A 23489-nucleotide genomic window follows, 5' to 3' on the forward strand; every position below is an offset into this window, starting at 1 on the left:
TGGGACTCTGAGCGAGAGATCCGCAGAACGACAGTGGCCCCTGGAGGTTAAAACATGTACTGCACGAGCCTGAACATGGAAACATGTTCTGCTTAAGCTTCATTATAAGGGGCATAAATACCTTGAAAATAAAATATGCTGAACTTCACAGCAAATGTGATCAATCTTGTAAATTATTGCTTACATGTTAAGTACCTTGTTATTGCTTATTGCTTGCATTAAGCATGTAGTATAAGATGCATCTGTGAATGCATGTTATCTTTTTTGCAATTACACATAAATCAATGTGTAGCTGCTTGCTTTCAGGTTTCAAGCATTTGTTTACGAGTTTATCCTGGAATAAGTACCTTATTCATCATCTGTCTTTCTTTACTATGGCCATATCCCCTTTCTTTTGCTCTCTCTCTTGCTGTCATTCTCACTCTCAGCACCAAACTTACAACTCGCTAATGAGTAAAAGCCTCCCCTCAGGGCTGCCATGTGTAGTGAGATTCTCTAGAGGATCTCCAAAAGCTCTAGTGGTAGATTTCATCTCATGATAGGCTTCACATTCAGTTTAGGCTTTCAGTTGCCCATTCGATTCAATTAGCCGTTTCATATAGTCCCCTAACAGCAGAACGGTCTGTGCGTTTGACTCCTTTGCCTTATTCAAATGTGCACACAGTTCTCTAAGTTTTTTGCCTGCACTACAGAAATTTCTCAAAGACCTGGGGACATTGCGGTCCACACCTGAGTGAGGACGCAAGGGATTTCGGTGGAAAATGTGGGACATTCTGTCTCCCGGCAGAACCGTTGAATTTTTTGAAAAATGGAGGTCAGAAAGGAAACGTTTCACACGATCCTTTGGCTGCAGAGAGGAGGACTCCGGGGGAGTGGGAAGAAAGAAATAATTAAAGCCACAGTTACAGTGAATGTCATTTCCACTGCATTATGCGCGTCTCTTTTACAAAAGCCGGGGTTAAATATTTTAAAGGCCTGACTGGCTCTCATCTGGCAGCCTCCATTATTGAAACCGAAATATACTTAAGCAGGCAAAGGCATTATCCCCACAGCTAGAGGGTCAGCCTGCCTCAGACGTTGCCTTTAAAAGGCCTTGCGTTTGATAACCTCTGGATTCATTGATTATATACTGCTGATGGATTCTAAGCACTGACTCAGAGCTTTGCTTTTTCAATTCAATTAAAGCACTATAGGGGAGCTACTCGATATTTCTTCCACGCTTTCAATTATATTGTCAGTCGTGCGATTGATTTGTCTACAGTCGTTAAGACTTTTTTACAACCGGAGCAGAGGTATTTTCTATAATTATTTATTATTTTTGAACTGAATTTGATAATTCCATTGCTTGTATTGATCTGCTGTCCTTACCTTGATTGTTATATACGTGTGTGCCAGTTTAATGTAGTCAAAGAACTTAAGGATGTATTGGGTGATTAAAAGGGTATTAATAAAATACTCCTTTTCAAGGTTTAGCTGGTTAGCACTACCTATAATTTTCCTATTCAAAATTAGCTTTGTATTTTGATGAAACAAATTGGTTTGCAATGTACTGGATGGACGTATTGACAACATTTAAATGTAAACATTATTGAATATTTACAGCTAAAGAAAACGTAAAATATTTACAAAACTTTTGTCATAACGATATTTGTAAAATTGTCCTTTTACCATTTTATACATACATTTTGGATCCCTTTACCCTACCCCCAAACCCAAACAAAGCCATTTTATAGAGAATATAAAAAATAATATATGAATGTAATGGGCGAAATTGTGTACGCAAATTTCAATTTATAGCATTAAAAAGATATTTCCAGTTGCTAATCCCACTTCTACCTCTAAACCTACCCATAACCATTTCTTTAAAAGATATACAGTTATAAAGATAAACTTAAGTCGTCACATTTATTTATATAGCGCTTTATACAATACAGATTGTTTCAAAACAGCTTTACAGCCATAACAGGAAAATTATAAGATACTATTGTTCAGCTGAAGTCAGTTCAGTGTTGATTCAGCTCTGTTGTAAAGATCATCAATTATTTAATAGTTCATTTAATCTATAAAGCAGTTCTGCAAAACATGATGTCATCATTCAGCTCTCATACAGCAGTGTCAGTACAGTCAGATCAATAATATTGTTGAATATTAAGTGTCCCCAACTAAGGCAACACAAGTGTAATCACAATAATTTATTTATTGCGAAAATGTCAAAAGCAGTACCAAAAATAGTTCAGATGTAACAGTCGCAGTCCTCTCTGGTGGTAAATAATAGTTTGGTATGAGGTACAGAGCAGAATTTAAGTTATTAATCTCTGAAAATGTTATCCATAAAGCAGGCGAGAGCAATTGAACGTTTGATACCACTGCCCTAAAACGTGTCGTAAAGCTTGTTGAGGCAGCATTTTTTTTTTCATTTATAACGAGTACAGGAAATTAATGTTTCACAGTTTCTGCTAAGAATGGAGATGAAGATCGCTTAAATTTGGGTCTGTTCCTCGCAAACAGATGGATTCCAAATATTTGGATTACAGCCCACAAATAACACGGATTACTTGTGTAAATTTGTAAATACTTTTGCGTTTTTCGTGTATTTTATGGTTCTATTGTCAGTCACAGGCTTTGTACATCTGTAAAGTTTTTTATACGTAAATTCACGTTGTAGTGCTGTCAGTATAGTACGTTGCATTGTCTACTGAAATCTAAGTAAACGTGTGTGTGGTAGAACCACACTTTATATAAAAATGCATACGAATGCTCAGGAGATCATATTGGAAAGAGACATTTTTATTATTTCTTATTTGTCTTTTAAACGATTTTAATTTGTTAGTTTTCACTCCGCAATTGTTAGTTTAATTTTTTCCAAACAATTTTTCTAGGTCTTTTCCTTCTAATTTTCTTAATAAACATATATTAATGTAATAATATATATATATATATATATATATATATATATATATATATATATATTTTATGTTTAATCATGTTAAAATTTTCAGCACAATCTAGTGTTGTTGCTATTCAGTGGCATTTTTCTTGTTTAATGCAGGCAGGTTATAAAGGTTTCAAGTGTTATATATTAAACAATTGTAACAGTTTGTATTACAGACTTCCTTAGGTGTGCCGTACGGAAGGATAGATCAGTGAGTTTCCATTGTATTATTTGACATGCATCTACCCTTTGGTTGAAGTTGAAACGTGTCTGAGATGAAGTGAAAGCAGTAAGTCAGTGCTGTCCCTCATTCCTGGCCTAAAGCAAAGCACTTGCCAAACGATTTTCTGGCCAACGAGGAACAAAACAATGTATTTAAGGGTAGGTCTACCATTTTTACCATGTATGTGCTCAAATCTCTACAGTTCCGTTCCGTTTTTTTAAGTTCTTTTTTAGACGTAACCTCCCTGATGATTTGAAACTGGCCAGACATCAAGTGTTAAGGCAGGCTTCCTCTCCCCAATAGCAGATTAATACCTCTGAAATATAGCCCTCTAGTTACAAAGCCACAAAGAAAAAAGACTAAAAATGATTTGAATTTCAAAGACACAGGGACTGAGCCAAAAGCAAGGACTTTATAAGACACAACAGTGAATGAAAATGGAATGGAGAATCAGTCCACACGTTCCCAGAGGGGTAACTGTTTGAAAGATCGGAGGTACATTTTACCCTGTGGACCAAACCTAGAAAAGTTTTTAACGCAGGCTTGTAACGGATTCACTCCATGCTCCACATGTAGCAACCTTTTGGCCTTTTTGCCTTTAGGCTTTTGACCGCTTGACTAGAATGTTCTTTAATTTGACTGGAGTAATAAAATAACTGAATTTCAGTGTTGTAGTCTAAGTAGCGCTCATTTGACAGTAATACACATTACTACACTTACACCACACTTGTAATACTGTTACTGATCATATCTTATCAGATTATTTCATTATTTTTATGCCACTGTTAATTTAAATATTATTTTTCTTTGCAGGTCAGAAAAGGCTGGGGAGATCGCGACGATACCACTAACCAAGGTAATTGAAATCATGTTTTTTTCAGAATCTCGAATCCAGATTTACAGACCTTATAACCCAGTGAGAGAGAAATGGATTGAAATGTCTGTAGTGATTTGCATGCATGACAGGCCAATAATAAGTTCATTTTAAGATGCTTCTCCTGTGTTTTAGCCATTGAGTGTAGGGGCTTTCTGATATCATGTGCTGTAGAGTGCTTTTTGACTTTCAAAGTTCAAGTGTTTTGCAAGTACTGTTAGAGAGGCTACTACATGGCTTGAGAAGCTCTAATCAGATGCGTATGTGATGGCTTCATGTCTGAATCACAGATCATTTCTGATGTCTGCTGTTGACCTCTTGATTTGTTGAAGCTGTGTTTCTTTTTAACTCTCTCTCTCTCTCTCTTCACTTTACCAGAGAGTCGCATTTAGATGCTGAACATCTGTATGTAGAGCATGTGAACCATAAAAACAAACCCACCCCAGTTTTATATTATATCACCTAAATTCACCTAAACATTACAATTCTGTTATTATTCAAATGAATCTCATAAAACCTGTCAAGCAATGTTCAGCTCACATTTTTAAAAAGTATTGCATTTTGCATAAATGTCTACTGTTAGGATGCAGGAATGTCTTTGGTTTGTGATATTATCAAATATGCACAGTATACTGTGATACATCTGGTATTTTCTTTTTGTTAATTAAAGGGCACCTATAATGCAAAATTCACTTTTACATGGCATTTGAACATACATGTGTGTTGGCAGTGTGTGTACACAACCACCCTATAATGATAAAATTCCACCCAGTGCTTTCTTTTTAAAATCTCCATAAATCATAAGCACTGTCTCAGAACAAGCTGTTTTCAGATTTTGGGCAATGTGACATACTTTTGCACAAGCCCCTTCCACGACTGTTGACGAACACTGCAGTTTTAGCATAGACCCGCCCTGAGTGAGCTGAGCTGGACAGCCATTGTTTCGACGCCGGAGCAGCTCTAGTCTTCTAAAGTGATTGAGGTGTTTTGTTGTTGGATGTAAGAATGAACATAGCAGTCTTCATTTTCTCAATGGCAGAGGGAGGCGAGACGCGAGTGCAAATAATTAAAAATGCTCCAACTACTTTAAACGCCTACATCTGGGCACATTTCGGCTTTTATGAACAACCGAATTCGCAGCCAAAAACAAATCATCCGCCCGCCACAATAATTTACTCTGATTTAAGTATTCACACCCGATGGTCAAATTACAATTATTCTGTGTTGTTACGCGTGATTATAAATGGATGATCATCACCCTTCAACAGCGGACATGGCGACGGTTGATGGTAACATCTCTAGGGTAACATTATACACTAATGAATAAGCGCTGCTTTTAAATGAACATTTCTATGAAAACAAAATTTGACAATTTCATTTTCTTAATGGCATAAACAGGCTTTATCCCTTGAAACTTAAACTGGAATTTCACTGTTTCTGTCACTGCGACTTCCCGAACAGGCGAACACGCACACACGCGTACACACACACATCACTTTTGAAGTAAAATTTAAAATTGAGGATGCAGTGCATTGTAATGCATCGCAATATCGAATTGAACTGAATCGATGACATGATAATCATAATCGAACCGAACTGTGAGACCAGTGTAGGTTCACACCCCTAGTTTCTATTGTGCTGGTTTAGATCCGACTCTGAAGTAGGAGCCTAGTTCCTCCAAAACAAGTTCCTAGAACTAAAATCGTTCCTGCGGTGCAAATGCGCCGAAATCCGGGTACTTCCGCCAATAGTTCTAGGAACTATGAAAAGGTTACTCCGGTGCGAAATCCCCTAGAGTTACATTCAAGCTATTTTAAGGCATGAAGAATTTTTTTCACTGGAAAAAAAATTTTAGTCATTTTGTTTTGGTTTTTTTGGGTTTTAGGGATAAAATTATTGACTACCAGGGGGACTTTAATTAAATATCATGTTGATTTACTTTAAATTAAAAAAATAAGCTTAATTTTCCTGAAAATATCACAATGCAATACCTAATAAGGTGACTGATTTTCTTAATTAAAAATTATTTGAAATCTAAATGCTTATTTCTTCTGTGACACAAAATACATATTTTTTATTTGTTCATTTTTAATTTGTTTGAATATTTATTCAGCCAAAAATTGACATATGCTTGAACATGGTTATATTACTATAAACTATTTTTCAACAAGCTGCGTAATGATTTAAAAAAATTCAAATAATAATCGTTCCCAACCCCTCAGGAAATATCCAAAATCCAGCATGTAGTGTCTAAACAACATGAGAATAAGTAAATAATGGCAGAATTTTAATTTTAAATAAGTTGAACTATTTCTTTAAATAATGCAACACACTAAAAGACACAACCTTCCCCTTAGGGAGAAACCCTTCTCATTCGAACAGTCTTTGGCAATACTGTTGCAACTCAAGTGTGAAAAATCATTCTGCTGTGTCTCGTGCCTATGGCCGGTACTCTGGAAATGAGCTTAGAGGCAGGAGAGGAATCACAATAATGAATAATGCATGACTAAATATTTTCAAGCGCACTCTTGTATCTTGGCGCTCCTCTTCGTTTGCTTGAGTCTTACCAACCTTGTAATGAGGCTAAATATTTCCATTCCAATCTGTTAGCATACAAAGATCCCAGCCTCAACTCAAGACGTTCTCAAAAGCTTCCCATGTGGTGTTGTAGGTAATGTGCACCATCATAACAACTGTAGAGTTCAGCTCCGTGTCTCTAGCCCAATGCATTTACACGGCTGCCACAAGTACATCAGCTGGATGTTTGTTTACAGAGTTACTATATAATGGCTTCACTGGCTGCTTTCCTAATTAATCTTTCCCATTTGGAGTATGATGGGTGTAATGATTTCCTAATCCAAATCATTCATCCTCAAAACAGTAGGTTAAAAATGAAATAGATGAAACGGGAACAGGAATGTTTTTTATCTTCAGCTCCTACCGTAGACGAAGCAGGGCCGCCCTGCTTAAGGAAGGAAGGGGCTCGACAGGGGGTTCATCACCCTGGTTAGTAAACATTGCTCTTTTTATGCTGTCACATTTTGGTTGGCAGAACACGCACTCTTTTGAGGACGTTTTCAAGCTCGACGTCCCCGCTTTCCCTTTAACATTTGCATTGCACAGAGTGCAACCTTCATGCTTCGCCTCACAGAGATGTGCTGTTTTACAAGGAGCCTTTGTGAGGAAAGACTCCAGCTCTACTTGTTATGAAAATGTACACGAAATAGTTGCTGGCTGTTCATGTGCTGGATATCACCTCCAAAGCACCTTCTGTTTACATTAGCATAAATATCTCTTATCAAAGAGTGATATGCAGTCATCTGCCCCAAAAAGTGACAGCAAGATGCATGCATTAAGAATTCCGTTTAGTAATGGTGAACTGCAGTGCAAAGTAATACAAAAAAATTGTTACGATAATAATTACTGCTGGCAAAATTAACGCATACAATACATTTTTTTAGTTTAATTCGTTAAAAGTATTTAACGCAATTAATGCAGTTTAGCAAATTAGCTCTAAAGAACAATTAATAGTCAATCATAACTTGTTATAATTGATTTATGAATATTTGGATCAGTTAATAGAATTAACTTAATGTAGTGAAATTAATATTACAATCAATCAACCTGTTCGTCCCATGAACACTCAGTGTTAATTGTTTATTAATTCTAGGAAATGTTCATTCCCGGGGAAGGGAAATGTCTTTCTTACTGTACAGTACTACTAAGAGCCTGTCGTCAAAATCTAATTTGTAAAATACGCAAAGCACTACTAAATCGTAAAACTTTGTTCCAAGCAGAGAATCAGAACCAAATAAGTATTGTGCACAAGTTTTATTTACTAAATCACAAACACATAACTAACATACAAGCAATTACACATACATGGGTAGATGGTAAATGACAGAATGAAACCAGAAATGAAATGAAGCTATGGAAAAGATTCATTGAACATGAAAAGAATCATCAGGTTATTATTTTAAGAGCACCTCATTAAATGTATGGCCTTTGCAGTGAAAGCAAGTTCCAGAAAAAGGGTCTTGATGGTTCTGTGAGTGTCAAATGTTGAAGTTGCAATCGTTTTCTTCTCCGTTGGATGAAGAAGATTTGATGAACTTGCATGGTTAATTTGATTCTGTTCTGGTTGAAAGTTCTCTCTCTCCATAAGCACATGGCTGGTTGTCAGTCAATGCCTGCTGTCCTGGGGCCTGCTGAGGCCACACAGGACAGCACAGCACCCTGAGTGTACCGAGAAGGCCAAGAGAGGGAAGGGCTTGTGTAGATGCAATTTAAAGCCTGAGAAAGGTCCTACCTTTCAGGGTTGGCTCAACCAATAAGAAATTTCTAAGCGGGAGATTCCTCTGTTGGGAGGGTTTATTTTTGGAAGTCTATCTCAAGTGTGGTTAGACATATGTCTTTTCGTTTGTGTCCATTTATACTCAGATAGATATAACAAACACACACTGCATTCTAAGAGAAGGTGATGTACACTAAAGTGTGAGTCATTAAATGAGGATTAATTAGATAGGAGACACGATACAGGTGGGGTCACATTGACCACTGACCGGTATATGATCACGCTATCATTCATTCAAATGCTATTAAACCGTTAAATCGCGATAAGACACTAAAAAGAACTCAAATCTTTACTGTTGTCTGAAGCGATATTCTGCGCATTTTGGTTGTCTATGAAGCCGCTCTCTGTGAACAAATCCGAAATGCACAGAATATCGCTTCAGAAAACACTGCAGCGCTTAATTTAGTTCTCGTTCACTTCTAATGCACAAAAACACACAAAAATGTTGTCAAGTATCCTTTTAAGCACAGTCTTAATGAGTTAAAAAGTGTTCAAAGAGTTGTGAGAAAATAGTATGTGTCAACGAAAATCCCTCACTGATCTTGACTGAATAACGTTTGTAGCTTTAATAAGGATTAATCTATATTTCATAACTTATGCAGTGAAGACTGTGAAGTGTTTGATGACTTTATTCAATTTCTGTATACAGTATATCCTTCCTGTTAGAACTAACTGTATATCTAAAAGCACTGTTTTCAAGGTAAACAGTTTGGTCCAAATTGGTCAAAAAAAAAAAAAGTTTTTTGTACATTTCAGCTGGGCAGGTAAAAATCTGAACTGTCCAGCCTGGGGAAAAAAACACTTAGTGTTGAACCCTGATATATTAAAGGCACAGCTAAACATTCAATTTATTACAATAGGTTTATGTGAAGATTTTTTTAAGTTCACTTAAATTAAATGTTATATTTTTTAGAGCCTATTAAATGTTAAAATCGATAGCTTTCAGTTATACTGTAATGTTGTTGAAATGGAGGGCGAGTAATCCATGTAATAGAGACATCAGTATTGGAATCTATGATACTGGCCTTCTTTCAAAAAACATTATTTTAGAGTTTAAAATGTGAAAGTATTACAAAATAAAAATATATTAGAAACGTCTCAGATTACGTATGTAACCCTGGTTCCCTGAGAGGGAACGAGACGCTGCGTTGAGACGCGGTGGGAACGCTCTGCGTGATTGCGTCGTGAAGCACGTGTATAATCAGTCCAATGGAAGAGCAAGACGTCATAGGCGGGTGACGTCATAGACCAGGAAGCTATAAAGCACACCAGAAAACAGACCGCGACAGCTTCTGAAAAAGCCTGAAGCAAGTCGATCTGGGCATGCAGGAAGTATGGCAGGAGAACGCAGCGTCTCGTTCCCTCTCAACAACTGAACTGGCAGCGCTGCGACCCTCCTCAGAGAGTCGCACCCCAGAGGGCGCCGAGGAGAAATGATTTCTCAAAACCGTCCCTCCCCTGGAGGAGCCCTCAGAAGCCTGATAGCCTCGTTTTTTGCGACAGGACTTCCTGTCTAAGCTTTATTAGAGATGACGATAATCCTCAGATCTTGCCTACCTCTAAATAGCTTAGTTCCAACGACCCTCCTCCTCGGATCATTGGAAAAAGCAGGCACCTCGGCACACTGAACGGCAAACCGGCAGGAAAACCGATCTGGCAGCGCTGCGACCCTCCTTAGAGAGTCGCACCCCAGAGGGCGCCGAGGAGAAACGATTTCTCAAAACCATCCCTACCCCGGAGGGGACCACCCTTAGAAGCCTGATAGTCTCGGTGTCAGGGCTTCCTCTTTGTCCACGCTATTTTAGAGATAAAACAGTCCTCAGATCTTGCATATCTCTAACTAGCTAGACTGCTACCGCCACCCAGGTCCCCCTCGATTGTGGAGGAGCCCAAATGGTGATGCTCGTTTTGCACTCTGTGCTGCGAGAAGCTTAGTAGACCGAGACTGCTCCCGCCCAGCAGTCTCAGGAACATTAGTTTGGTGAGGAAGAAACCTCTGGAACGCCGCTGGATGGTTTATTTCTTAGTTTTTTTGAAAGCGGAGCGTCGAGAAGAACAGACATAATTTAGCTTACTTTTCCTTATGTTTAAATCAGAAAAAGGTATATATATATATATATATATATATATATATATATATATATATATATATATCACTCCGTGGCCACCAGCAGGAAAACAACCGAACTGGCCGTGCTGCGACCCTCCTCAGAGAGTCGCCACCCAGAGGACGCAGAGGAGAAACGATTTCTCGAAACCGTCCCTCCCCAGTATAGTTTATCTGTTTTTGCACGACGCAATTCTCGAATAGCGTCAGTGCTGACATCCTCACATTCATCCATGTCCTTATACTTTACCCACCAGCGCTGCCTAATAAAATTTATTTATTTAAGATGGCTGGTGGGTAACATCGGGGTTAAAAACGATGACGCCGACTCGGGAGAGAGAAAGCTAGCAAGCGTCTATTTAACCCGAGGCACTGTCATACCATGATACTTAATACCCAAAGCATTACTATAGTTAGACGTTTGGGCATTAAACACATAAAATAGAAACCGGCTTATTCCACGATTTCGACACCTCAATGCGGGGAGCGCGAACCGAACCGTCCTCCTCGAAGAACGCCCGGCGGGAGCGGAGCGTCCTCACGGACAGCTTCTCGCAATGCTCACAGTCAGCCCACTCGAGAACTGACTGTGGCATGCTCCACTCCAAAATAGTAACAAAAAGCTGATGTGTGTGTCCCCACCCGTGATATAACGTGGGCAGGGAACAACACAAAGTTGCTTGCTCTCTTTTGCCATAATATATATATATATATATTGCAACTAGACAGACAACAATAAATATGACAAGGACAGAATACACAGATCGCTTGCTGAAGGCACAGAAGCTGTCGCGGTCTGTTTTCTGGTGTGCTTTATAGCTTCCTGGTCTATGACGTCATCCGCCTATGACGTCTCGCTCTTCCATTGGACTGATTATACACGTGCTACAAGACGCAATCACGCAGAGCGTTCCCACCGCGTCTCAACGCAGCTCGAGTTCCCTTGAAAGGGAACTGTAATGTTAGGTGCGATTAATCATGATTAATAACAGAAAAATGTGAGATTAATCATTTTTGTGTATAATTGACAATCACTAATAATATAAAGGATAAACATACCAAATGAAATTTGCTGAAGAAAACATGCAAGTAAAACAAACAAAAGTTTCTGCTTAAAAAACAACTATTTTAGAATGAAATATTGGGCTCTGCTATATTTAGTTGCTAATGAGTTCTCTGTTTTAGCAAGCTGTTTTGATTGGCTGCGAGGGCGTTTCTAGGTTGTTGCTTACTGGCTATGGATATTTGTTTACAGCCCAAATTAAAGTATATGCTGACCACTAGATATAGCTTAGGTTTCACTTTCCATGAAAGTTTGTTTGGTTTAGTTTTGTTTAGCCTATTTTATTTTCCATGAGGGAAAATTGTATCTTGGAAAATAATATAACACTTCTGCTCAATAAGTCAAACAATATGATATATCGATATTATTCATGCATCTGCCTTGGCTAACACCAGTATTATTTACTTGTGATGTTCCTTAATTGTAAGTTGCTTTAAAAAAGTGAAAAAAGTAATGTTTTTATTAAAAAAAAAATGTAAATTAATTCACCCTTGGAAATACTGACACTTATCTTGTGATGCTTATAAATGTTGCAGAGACCAAACTGCATGATATTTTAACATCTACAGTGTCAGATGACACTTCATTTATACTAAATTTGCTGAAGTAATCATTTAACAACACTACAAACATTTTTTGCAAGAAAGCAACAACCAGGAACATAAACATAGTTGTATGTGATCTTTCTACAACAGTTTACTTGACACCCTACCAGCAGAGAGACAGGTAAAGAGAGGAGGTTTTGAAGCAGTGAGTGTTCCAGACGAGTGATTGACAGACCCAGTGTGGGTCCCCCCACCCCTTCTGTTCCCGAGTAGGGTCAGTGTGCTATACAGTTTAGAATTAGCCTACCTCTAATCCCTATCATGCGGCGTGTTTAGTATACACCACAGAGTGTTTGAGTGTGTGCGCTGCAAAAAAACTGCCCTAATGCAGGGATTCAGTAACTACTCACCAGTGACATGATCGACTGGTGTTTCTCCACTTTCTCAACCAGCAACAGCTGCTTACCTGCAAACCACCTACAGGAGCCCAGGACCAGTTAGGTCTGGTCCTTGAAACTGATTGGCTTAGAGGCCTTCCAGGAGTCCTGATATTGCACCAGTATCAGCAGCACTAGAACTGTTCACCGTTTGAATCACTCCACTTGTCTCTATATACGTTCTAAACAGGCAGCATTCCTCCCAGCGAGTGCCGATGGCGGAGGAGAAAAACCCACAATCATTTTCAAAATACTTCTGTTGTTATGTAACAGGATGTAGTTTTTCAGACAAAGTAGTTGCATAAACCTTAAATCTGCGGTTTCAGTTAATCGCACAAGCTCTTTCTCTCGCTTTCTTTTTCTCTCTCATAGTACTCCAGTATACTCTACAGTTCTGCGATATTGCTCTATATCATTACGGCTGGGATAACACACATTTATTTTTCACGTTTCTTTTTCACATGACTGTATATATATATACAGGTGCTGTTCATATGATTAGAATATCATCAAAAGTTGATTTATTTCAGTAATTCCATTTAAAAAGTGAAATTTGGATATTATATTCATTCATTACGCACAGACTGATGTATTTAAAATGTTTATTTAATTTAATTGTGATGATTAAAACTGACAACTAATGAAAATCCTAAATTCAGTATGTCCGAAAATTAGAATATTACTTAAGACCAATACAAAAAAGGATTTTTAGAAAGCTTTTTTAACATTATCACTATCGTTCAAAAGTTTGGGGTCGGTAAGAGTTTCTTTTTTGGAAAGAAATTAAATAATTTTATTCAGAAAGGATGCATTAAACTGATCAAACGTGAGAGTATAGACAGTATATATTGCAGAATCTTTCTATTACATTTTGAATTTTAAAATATTTCACAATATTACTGTTTTTGTTATATTTTGGATCAAATAAATGAAGCCTTGTTGAGCAGAAGAAAGTTCTTTTAAAACATTAAAAAATCTTACCGTTCTAATAATTTTGGCCACCACTGTGTGTGTGTGTGTGTGTGTGTGTGTGTGTGTGTGTGTGTGTGTGTGTGTGTGTGTGTGTGTGTGTGTGTGTGTGTGTGTGTGTGTGTGTGTGTGTGTGTGTGTGTGTGTGTGTGTGTGTGTGTGTGTGTGTGTGTGTATATATATATATGTGACCAGTCACGGAAACTAGGGACACAAGTCGGTTCTGGGGCATTTTGAGTTATTCATAGATTCTGAGAGTGTAATATCCAAGCTTTCCAACGATGTGTAACATGTGGAAATCTGATAATATTTGGAGAAGTTGTGGCCATTTTAAAGTAGGCACTTAAAAAAGCTCAAAGAGGAGAAAACGAGCTCTAAAGATTGTGCAGTTCTCACCTGTCTCTGTGCAGTTCTCATTTACATCTCATTTAGATAAGCCATACCCCCTGTAAAGCTCCTCCATGTGCTTTACAGCTTTTTTTACACTTCGAATGAGTGCACTTCTGCCGCACTAGGCGAAAAACAATTGTGCTGCCCCTCTATTTGCAACGTACCAGCAACAACACACAAAGACCAATAATGCCATATAGCCTGCATATAACACGAAACCAGCAACAACACATAAAGACCAATATGCCATATACATATAACGCAAAACCAGCAACAACACACAAAGACCAATATGCCATATAGCCTGCATATAACGCAAAACCAGCAACAACACACAAAGGCCAATATGCCATATACATACAGTATAACGCAAAACCAGCAACAACACACAAAGACCAATATGCCATATACATATAACGCAAAACCAGCAACAACAAACAAAGACCAATAAGCCATAGGCCTACATATCTATAGCGCAAATAGTACGCAACGCTCGTGTGCCCAAAATGTCAACAATATTAAAGTTTATGTAGGAGGCAAATGCCTGCTGGCATTTTTCTTTAAGCAGTCATTTCTGCAATTTTCCAAATAATCACATTTCACCTCCTCAAATTACTGTTGCAAATCTCTTTACACCACTTTCTTATGTGCGTATACACACACAAATGAAATGTCCGCAAGCACATTATATCATCAGCAGGTTCAGCATCTTAAATAACGACTAAAGAGCAAATGAAGCTTAACTTACATTTCAGAAACACGCACGGCAGGCCTTCATCGCAGCAGCAAAGGTCTTAACTGCATCCTCTATTTCGATTCTCCGTCACATATGAAACAGCCAGCCACCGCTGTCAGCGAGCCGAGCCGCCGTATTGAAGCACTGAGGGCGAGCGCGCTGCGCCCATACCTCCGGTTCAGTTTCCCGAGCCCACGAAGTGCGGCGAAAACATTTTCGGTGTAACTGCCAGACGGTTCATCTCGTCTGCGACAATCTTTGCGGCATCCATCTTCATTGAATTTTGATATCAGAGAGAGCCGGCCAGAGCACAGCATAATAAGTAGCCATGTGGTTGACTTGGAGGGCGGGGGCAAAAGCGCCGGGTTATTCAGTATGGAAATACACACAGACAATGACACGCCACGCCCCTACTGCATGCTAGAATCTCCGAAAACAAGCCGATTTCAACCTCAAAATGTAAGCTTTTAAATATACCAATACTGCTATCTCAAACATGGAGAGGCTTCTTCGTGATTTCAATTAACAGATTCTCCAAAAAATTGAAAATCACCAATTTTGAAAAAAAACTCTTCTTTCTCATTTTGCTCGAAAGTTGTGCTGCCGACTTGTGTCCCTGGTTTCTGTGACGGGTCACATATATATTCACACACACCCTCTAAATAACTTGAATTAAATGGTATTTAACCAAATCCATTATTTATATAATACATTTGTGTGTGATGCTATTTAATTGGACAAAAACAACTCGCAGCAGCCGATGGCAGCACATTCAGTGAGGAGGTGGTTGTGTAGGTGGTTACTTAAAATGCGGTACAGATATTCAGATTATTTTTCTCACTTTTAATTGTGTTAAATATTATGTATGCTCGAATGATGAAATGAGTCAGAATCAATGACGGTCACACATTGCCTCCCTGGTCAGAACAACATTCAAGAGCAGAAAAGCTGCTACCAAACGACACACAATTATCCTGTGCAGCAGTTTTAATGAACACACTGTTCCATCAGGTCATGAATTAGGGTAATTCATCAGTCCATTGTATAGTAATGGGCAGGAGAGATTAGTTTAACCAACAATGAAGTTGTAATTGCTGCGTCCAAAATTGCTCACTTATTCACTGTTCCCTATACAGTGAATGTGCATAGTGCACTGACCACAATTACTGACAAAATTACGATGCTGACAAATATCCTTAATCATAGCAATACAATAATAACAAATTTACTTTGTAATGTACACTACCAGTCAAAAGTTTGAGGTCGGTAAGATTTTGTAATGTTTTGAAAGAAGTATCTTATGCCCACTAAAGCTTATACAATCTAAAATACAGTAATATTGCAAAAATATGATTAAAACTTAAAATAACTTTTCTATTTTAGTATATTTTAAAATGTAATTTATTCCTGTGATGGTAAAGCTGAATTTTCTGCATGTCTTCACGATTCTTCAGAAATCATTCTAAACATTCTGTTTTGGTGTTCAAGAAACATTTCTTATAACATTTCGTTCTTGTTAAAACTAAAAACAGTTGTGCTGGTTAATATTTCTGTGGAAACAGATATTAATTTTAACAGTGTCTTTCCTGAATAAAAGTATTAATTTCTCTTTTCTTTTTTTTAAATCTTACCCAATACTTTCGAATGGTAGATGTATTTTTTTAAATTAATATTATTATATTAAAAAGAGTGCATATAAAAGCTATAGAGATTAAGTTGTTCAGTCAGAAAACAGTTCTTACTAAATATAATATATGGAATAGAGAGCAATATTGAATACAACTGTTGCCTTTTTTCTCATCTATATGCTGTCACAGTTGAACATCTGTTAGGAAAAATTTTAATCAATCACAGTTCTAACTGCCTTGTCAACTTGTTTTACCTTTGCAAATATGCAGCAGTTGCCAGAACCCTTGAACTGTTCATTACATTTCGGCTGAAGAGAGTTTGGTTGCCTGTGCCGAAGTCAATAACAATCACTAGTTCCTTGAGGTCTTTTGGTTGTTTTCACTCTGAAAACAGGTGTTCAAAAACAAGTTAATGTTCAAGTTGTGCTGAAGGAGAAGGACTCAAGCAGTTTATTCATCTAAAGCTCTAATGGCTACCTGAATCTGACTAACAAAAAGTCAAAACTCAACAGTGGCAAATCCAATAAGCCTTGAGTGTCGGTCCTGGAGTGACGCTGTCCTGCTGAGTTTAGCCATTTCATCCTCAAACATTCTGTCTGATGGAATAATTCAGCCGTTGAAGATGGAAGGCATGAGTCTGCTTATCAGAATGTATTAGGAATTCTCTCTGTTATTACTCTGGTCAATATTTGTCAAAATTATTTGAGCGCTGCTTAAAACAGCTGAGATCCATTCATTATTCAGAGGTAACGTTGAATGCCAGAGTCCAGGGCAAGACAAGATGTCAGTTGAAATGGATGGATGTGCGAAACCTGACCTGCCTGCTTTATTACTGGGTTTAATGTGACAGGGAGAGGAAATATGAATAGACATTGGTAGAGATGAAATGTGTGCGAGGGGCCATATATCGATACGGCAACACCTTTGCACTCGAGACCGATTCAGTGTCAGATAAGAAGCTCAGGCTTCACCGTACAGTACGCGCAAAGAAAAGATGAACGTTTTGGGAGGATGTTCATTATAAGAGGAAGAATGAATCGATGCTGATATCGATCAGAGAAGAAAAAATGGTCTGAATCCAACAGCATTAGAAGAAAATAAATCATATTACAGTTGAGACTGAATATGAGACTCCTCTCATTGCATTATTACAGCATTATTAAAGGATTAAAGTAGAGGTAAACTAGGGAAATCCATTTTCACAATTATCGTTCTATTATTTATGATGTTTTCTATTGGTTTGGGTTATAAAAGTGATTACAGTACAGGTACAGTGCAGTAAAACACTTGGACACTGCGTGTGATTGACGGTGCAGGCAATATTTTCTGCTTAGTGAAGATTAAGAGGATCTTTGCTCTCCCATTTTTGTACGTTTCCATACCTCAGAATTTTTGCTATTACAAGCTTCGTCCATGTTTATATTCTTACCTTTATCGAGAGTAAATGAGCACCACGTCTTCAAATTTTCAAATATATCAACTTCTTCAACCTTAAGGAAGCTGAAAAGACAACTTTTGAAGTAGTTTCACGAAAGTGAACTTTTGTTCCTTATTCAAATAGGAATCTGCAGAGCACCAGTCTTTTGAAGACGGTGGTAACTCAGCACTATTTATTTCAACAGCCTTCATCTTAAGGAATATATTAGATCCTTCTCATTGCATGTTATGAGGAACTGCATGAGCAAGACAACAGGTCAGCTGCCCTGTAACCCCGGTCTTGTGGACCAGACATGTTGCACGAACTTTGATGTGCTCATTTGCATGCTGGTTAACAGACAGGCTCTCGAAGGCTAATAGCCGGTAATGTGCTTGAGTCAGTGCCAGCCAGCTTTGAGATTGATGTAATTTTTGGGAGCTGGTCTTTTCTTGAGCGACACCGTATGGGCAAGGATTATGCAGATAAGCCAATGAATCCCTAGAGCTGAAAGCATTGGAAGAGAAAATGATGGCAGCACGAGTACGGCGAGACAGGTGGAGGAGAAACTGACAGAAAACAAAACACGATGGCATGAGGAAGGAGTGGAAGCTGTAACTCATTTTTCAGAAAACAGCTGACAGAGCAACCAGATGAACATGTACGTAAAAGAAAGTTGTCAGAGCTGGTCATTGAAAGCTGACAAGACTGAATTTCCCCCTGGAATTTTTTGTAAGATATTCTGTAAATACACAATGAGGGGTTCCTTATACTCGCAACATGAATCTTCAAATATGTAATAAAATTAAACATGATTTAAGGCTCGTTTCAAGTGCTTAAGTTCCTGCTGGAGTTATACTATTATATTTGCTCGAAATACTGAATTGTATCATAGAGTTAAACATACCAATTAAATGTATATTCAGTATATACATACATTATCTTCATACGTACATCTTTTGATGATTAAAAAAATAAATGAATACATTTATTTTACTGTTTTAAAATTGCAATAAATGCAATTGAATATGTAATTAAATAATGTTTTAATTACAATTAATTAGAGCCATACTGTATATACAGTTTTGTCTTGTTTTCCCCCAAAAAAACTTGCTGCGGTAACTTTTGTTTGAGATCGCACAGCATAAGAGAAAATAATATGCATGTCCTCTGTGTCCTCTGATGTAATTGAAATCTCCATAGTGTTCAAGGATGCTCTCCTTTTTAGCAAATTAATCAACACTGCATATTTACAAACATTTATCTCAGCTCCAGTTGTATAATTAATAATAATTAATTAAAAGGACTCCTCCCTCTGCATGGGGCCCAATCAGAAGTGCATGCATATGGACTGCTTTAGAGAGAATGATGATGAAATAGTTTTTTTCTTTACAGTGCTGAATCATTTTTTCTCAATTTAATATCTGGCTTATCCAGCTACATATAATAAAATGAAATAGTCTAACAAATCCCAGGGGCGTATCACCTATGCCACCCATTCTGTATAATCCTGCTGTTTCTGCTAGCCTTGACAGATAATGCACCCTGCGATGGGGTCCCGCGACATACGTTCCGGGGGGAATATATATTTGAAAGCTTTGCTGCGACCACTTTACATTCCCAGCCTGGAACTGGAGCTCCTTAATTCAGAGGCAACCATTGAAGCAGATGATTTTGCTGAGCAGCATCAAACAGCATTAGCTGTAGTTGAGACTCTTAATGTAAACATGATAAGTTGGGTGTCAAGAAATATGGGCTCTCCCATTGATCACTGAACAAGTACAGAGATTTTGCTGGGTCTTGACATTCCCAGCACTTCATCAATTATTCAGGCTCTGCTGCAGGCGTTTGGGACACGCAGGGCTGTTTAGCATTATGCTGTAACTCTGCGCTCCCGGTTCTCTGCCGGGACACATGCTCCGTTGTTCCTCTGTGCCTGTTGGACAGGCTCTGACAGGGGTTCGTGTCCACTGAGGGCTACTTACTGTATCTATCTATCTATCTATCTATCTATCTATCTATCTATCTATCTATCTATCTATCTATCTATCTATCTATCTATCTATCTATCTATCTATCTATCTATCTGTCTATCTGTCTGTCTGTCTGTCTCTCTGTCTCTTTTTATCTATCTATCTGTCATCTGTCTGTCTGTATCTATAATTTTATATCTATCTATCTATCTATCTATCTATCTATCTATCTATCTATCTATCTATCTATCTATCTATCTATCTATCTATCTATCTGTCTCTCTATCTATCTGTCATCTGTCTGTCTGTATCTATATTTGTATATCTATATATCTATCTATCTATATATCTGTCTCTCTATCTATCTGTCTGTCTGTCTCTTTTATCTGTCTGTCTGTCTATCTCTGTCTATCATCTATATGTTATTTATCTGTCTATATATCTTTCTATATCTCTTTGTTATCATGTATCTATTTGTCTATATATCTGTCTGTCTTTTTATCTATCTAACTGTCTGTCTGTCTGTCTGTCTGTCTGTCTGCCTGTATGTCTCTATATTTATATATATATATATATATATATATATATATATATATATATATATATATATATATATATATATCCATCTATCTGTCTGTCTGTCTGTCTCATCTATATTTTTATCTATCTATCTGTCTGTCTGTCTGTTTGTCATCATGTATCAATCTGTCTATATATCTGTCTGTCTCATCTTTTTATCTATCTATCTGTCTGTCTGTCTGTCTATATGTCTGTCTGTCTATCTTTTTATCTATCTATCTGTCTATCTATCTATCTATCTATCTATCTATCTATCTATCTATCTATCTATCTATCTATCTATCTATCTATCTATCTATCTATCTATCTGTCTGTCGTTTTATTGTTCTATCTATCATTCTATCGCACATCCCTCAGCTGAACTTTCACATCTACAGTGTAAATTTGTCCAATCAGCATCCACCGCTGTGTTTTAACAGAGGATCAATGCTGAGGATCTTTTGTCTTAGAGATGATTAGCATAATGATGAGCTGGCTCTGACCTCACAACTGCCATCAATCAAAACTCCTCTATCTGTTCAAAGCTTTGAGCTGACCTTGAGTTTGGCTCTGAATTAGAGCCTTTAAGATGTCATTTGAATGCGTTTAAACAGAAGCGATAAGAATGGATGGCATATAAATTATGACTGTTTATTGGAAATTTCAAACAGTGATTAATGATAAAGGTTTCTGTCAACAGGACATGCTGCTTTTAATCTAAAGGTCATTTCATCCTTGTTAAATTGTGTTGATTTCTGCTGCTGCTGCTGGTGAAGTTTTTCTACACCGAAGCAAAATAGGTTGGCATTTCCTTTGAGTCATGGAGATATCAGTAATGCTACAGTTTTCTGTAATACTAAAATTTGTGCTGGAACAGTGGCAATGTGTTGTGCTTTTGCAGCTATTGAAACTTTATCTTTACTGTTATGTATATTTGTCACAGAGCTTTTGCTGTATTCTTCTGCAATCCTGTGAGGCTTTGGAAATTTACAGACTCTTAAATAAGAAATGCTCTGTCTGTGCATTCATAAAAAGGTCATGTTATGCAAAAGGTCATTATTTACTTATGTTGTTCCAAACCTGTGTGACTTACTTTCTTCCATCAGCACAACAGGAGAATTTATTACTATTTTACTAGTCATTTTTTCCTCATGCATTTGAAATGAAAGGAAGGGAACTTAAGCATTTAAGCTTTACCAGAACAGAAAAGCAAAGTAATGGTAGTCCATAAAACTTGAGCACTGTACTCCCAGTCTTATGAAACTATTTAGTAGTTTTGTTTGATGAACAGACAATTTAATAGAAATTTAAGTTCACTTAAAATCTTGACAGTTATTGAGTTCAATCATGAATAACATTAAAATGAATAACATACTAGACTGGTCCTCACATATTCAGTATGACTATTATATGACTTTCGAAGACTTTGAATATATGATTCATATAGACCACTTTTATGATGCTTTTATAAGGGACCATTTTGTGGATTGACGTTAGGGTGAGTACATAATTATGTGGTTTAATTATTTTTTAAAGAGATTATAGGGAATTGGCAAGTTTATTTCCAAGGTTTATAGTAGCATGTTTAATGGAGGTTCAAGGTATGAGGTTATTTGTGAAACTAAATAAAAAATATATGGAATACATACAGTATAAATACAGCTTGAACTGTGCTCTTTGATGCCTGATAGTTAGTCACGACCAAAGACATGCCTGTGGTTTGTAAACTTCAGCAAAGTTTACAGAGAATTTCAGAGAAGTTGTGATCATGCTCTGAGGAGCAGCGTGGCAGCGGTCTTGTAGCGTATCTGCTTGTTTCTATTTATACGTAGACAAGCACTTTTCATGGGTTGCCTGAGTGTGTCAAGCTGACAATTTCACCGAGGATATAAATAAAGTCTCTCCTCCTAGGGGCGAGATGGAGAAACTTTAGAATCCTAATTTGCATGGAAACATCTCAAATTTATGATGCAGTGATGTTATATTCCCTTAACGTGGTTAAAAAATTGCCAAATTGCCTGCATCTATATGTTTTTTTATTGGTTTGTATTTATGTAGATCATGTTTTATTTATGTTCATTTCCAGCACACTAGATTACGACGCTCATCAGATCATCCATCATTGGTTCTGTTAATCTGTTAATAGGTGCTTGTATAAATGAAAGAAAAAAAAGCTGAGAGCAGCCATGTTTTGTATTTAGATATCTCTAGTGAATAGTTTGTCTAAAAATGAATTTAGTCATTAACTCACCCTCATGCAGTTTCAAAACCTTTATGATAAAAGTTTGGTTTTGGTAAGATTAAAAAAAAAAATTAACATAGTCTCCTATAATGCTTATCCAAGCTGCATTTATTTGATCAATATTTAAATTACCATCATTACTCCAGTGTCACACGATCATTCAGAAATCATTCTAATATGATTTGATGCTCAAGAAATATTTTCTTGTTATTATCAATGTTTAAAGCATTTGTCCTGCATACTATTTTTGTGGAAACTGATACTTTTTTTTCAGGATTCTTTGGTGATTAGAAAGTTTTAAAAAAACAGCATTGATTTGAAATAATGATTTGTAACAACAAAAATGCCACATTTTGAGCAATTTAATGAATCGTTGCTGTATAAAAGTATTAATTTATTTTAAACAAATCTTACTGACCCCAAATCTGTAATGTATATTAGCAGAGTAATGTATATTTCCTTACAATATATTATATTATACAATATAGTATATCTATATTTCCTTCTAGAAGCAGAGAGTTACCAGGGACTGTCAAGCTCCAAAAATCATAATAAAAGTGGTCCACAGTTTGTACTCTATATTCCAAGTCTTTGTTTAACAAACAGAGTGATATTTTGTTATTTGGTCTCAAACTCATTGCGCATATTAAAACCGGCTATAGATTTCTTCTTTTGTGTTCCAACAAAGAAATAAAACTGTACATGTTTAAAAAAAGGGTGAGTACATTTATTTTGGCTGTGATATTGTTTTGTACAAATGTCAATCAATGTCTGCTGTTTTTCCAGATTTTTCCTTCAGTTTTGATTAGTGTATGGCCCTTTAATTCTGTCGACTCGTGAATGTGCTTAAATCCCCGTGTGTGAGAGTATTCGGTGGCAGCAGAACAGAGGCAACGTATTAAACAATAATGTGCAGTCTTTTGCCTGAGGGCCAGCGTTGAGACTGTGCCATGAGCGAGAATTTGTAATCTAATTTAGGGGCAGTGAGGCGTTGAGACTCCTCTCTGCGGACCTTTGGCTCCCTATACCACTCCATTTGCTCTT

General features: G+C 37.2%; 1 protein-coding gene across 3 annotated transcripts in view; it reads left to right on the forward strand.

Moving 5' to 3' along the window:
* Positions 1 to 23489, forward strand: part of LOC143711515 (uncharacterized) — a 232757-nt gene that overhangs the window by 160428 nt on the left and 48840 nt on the right. For all 3 annotated transcript variants that reach the window (XM_077203077.1, XM_077203076.1, XM_077203078.1), the window contains one exon: positions 3969 to 4011. In XM_077203077.1, the coding sequence (XP_077059192.1) occupies positions 3969 to 4011 (43 nt within the window). The remainder of the gene's footprint in view (positions 1 to 3968; positions 4012 to 23489) is intronic.

This window comes from Siphateles boraxobius, unplaced genomic scaffold (genome assembly GCF_051911475.1).
Source record: "Siphateles boraxobius isolate OS27281-9 unplaced genomic scaffold, OSU_SipBor_1 5, whole genome shotgun sequence".
Classification (NCBI taxonomy): Eukaryota; Metazoa; Chordata; class Actinopteri; order Cypriniformes; family Leuciscidae; genus Siphateles; species Siphateles boraxobius.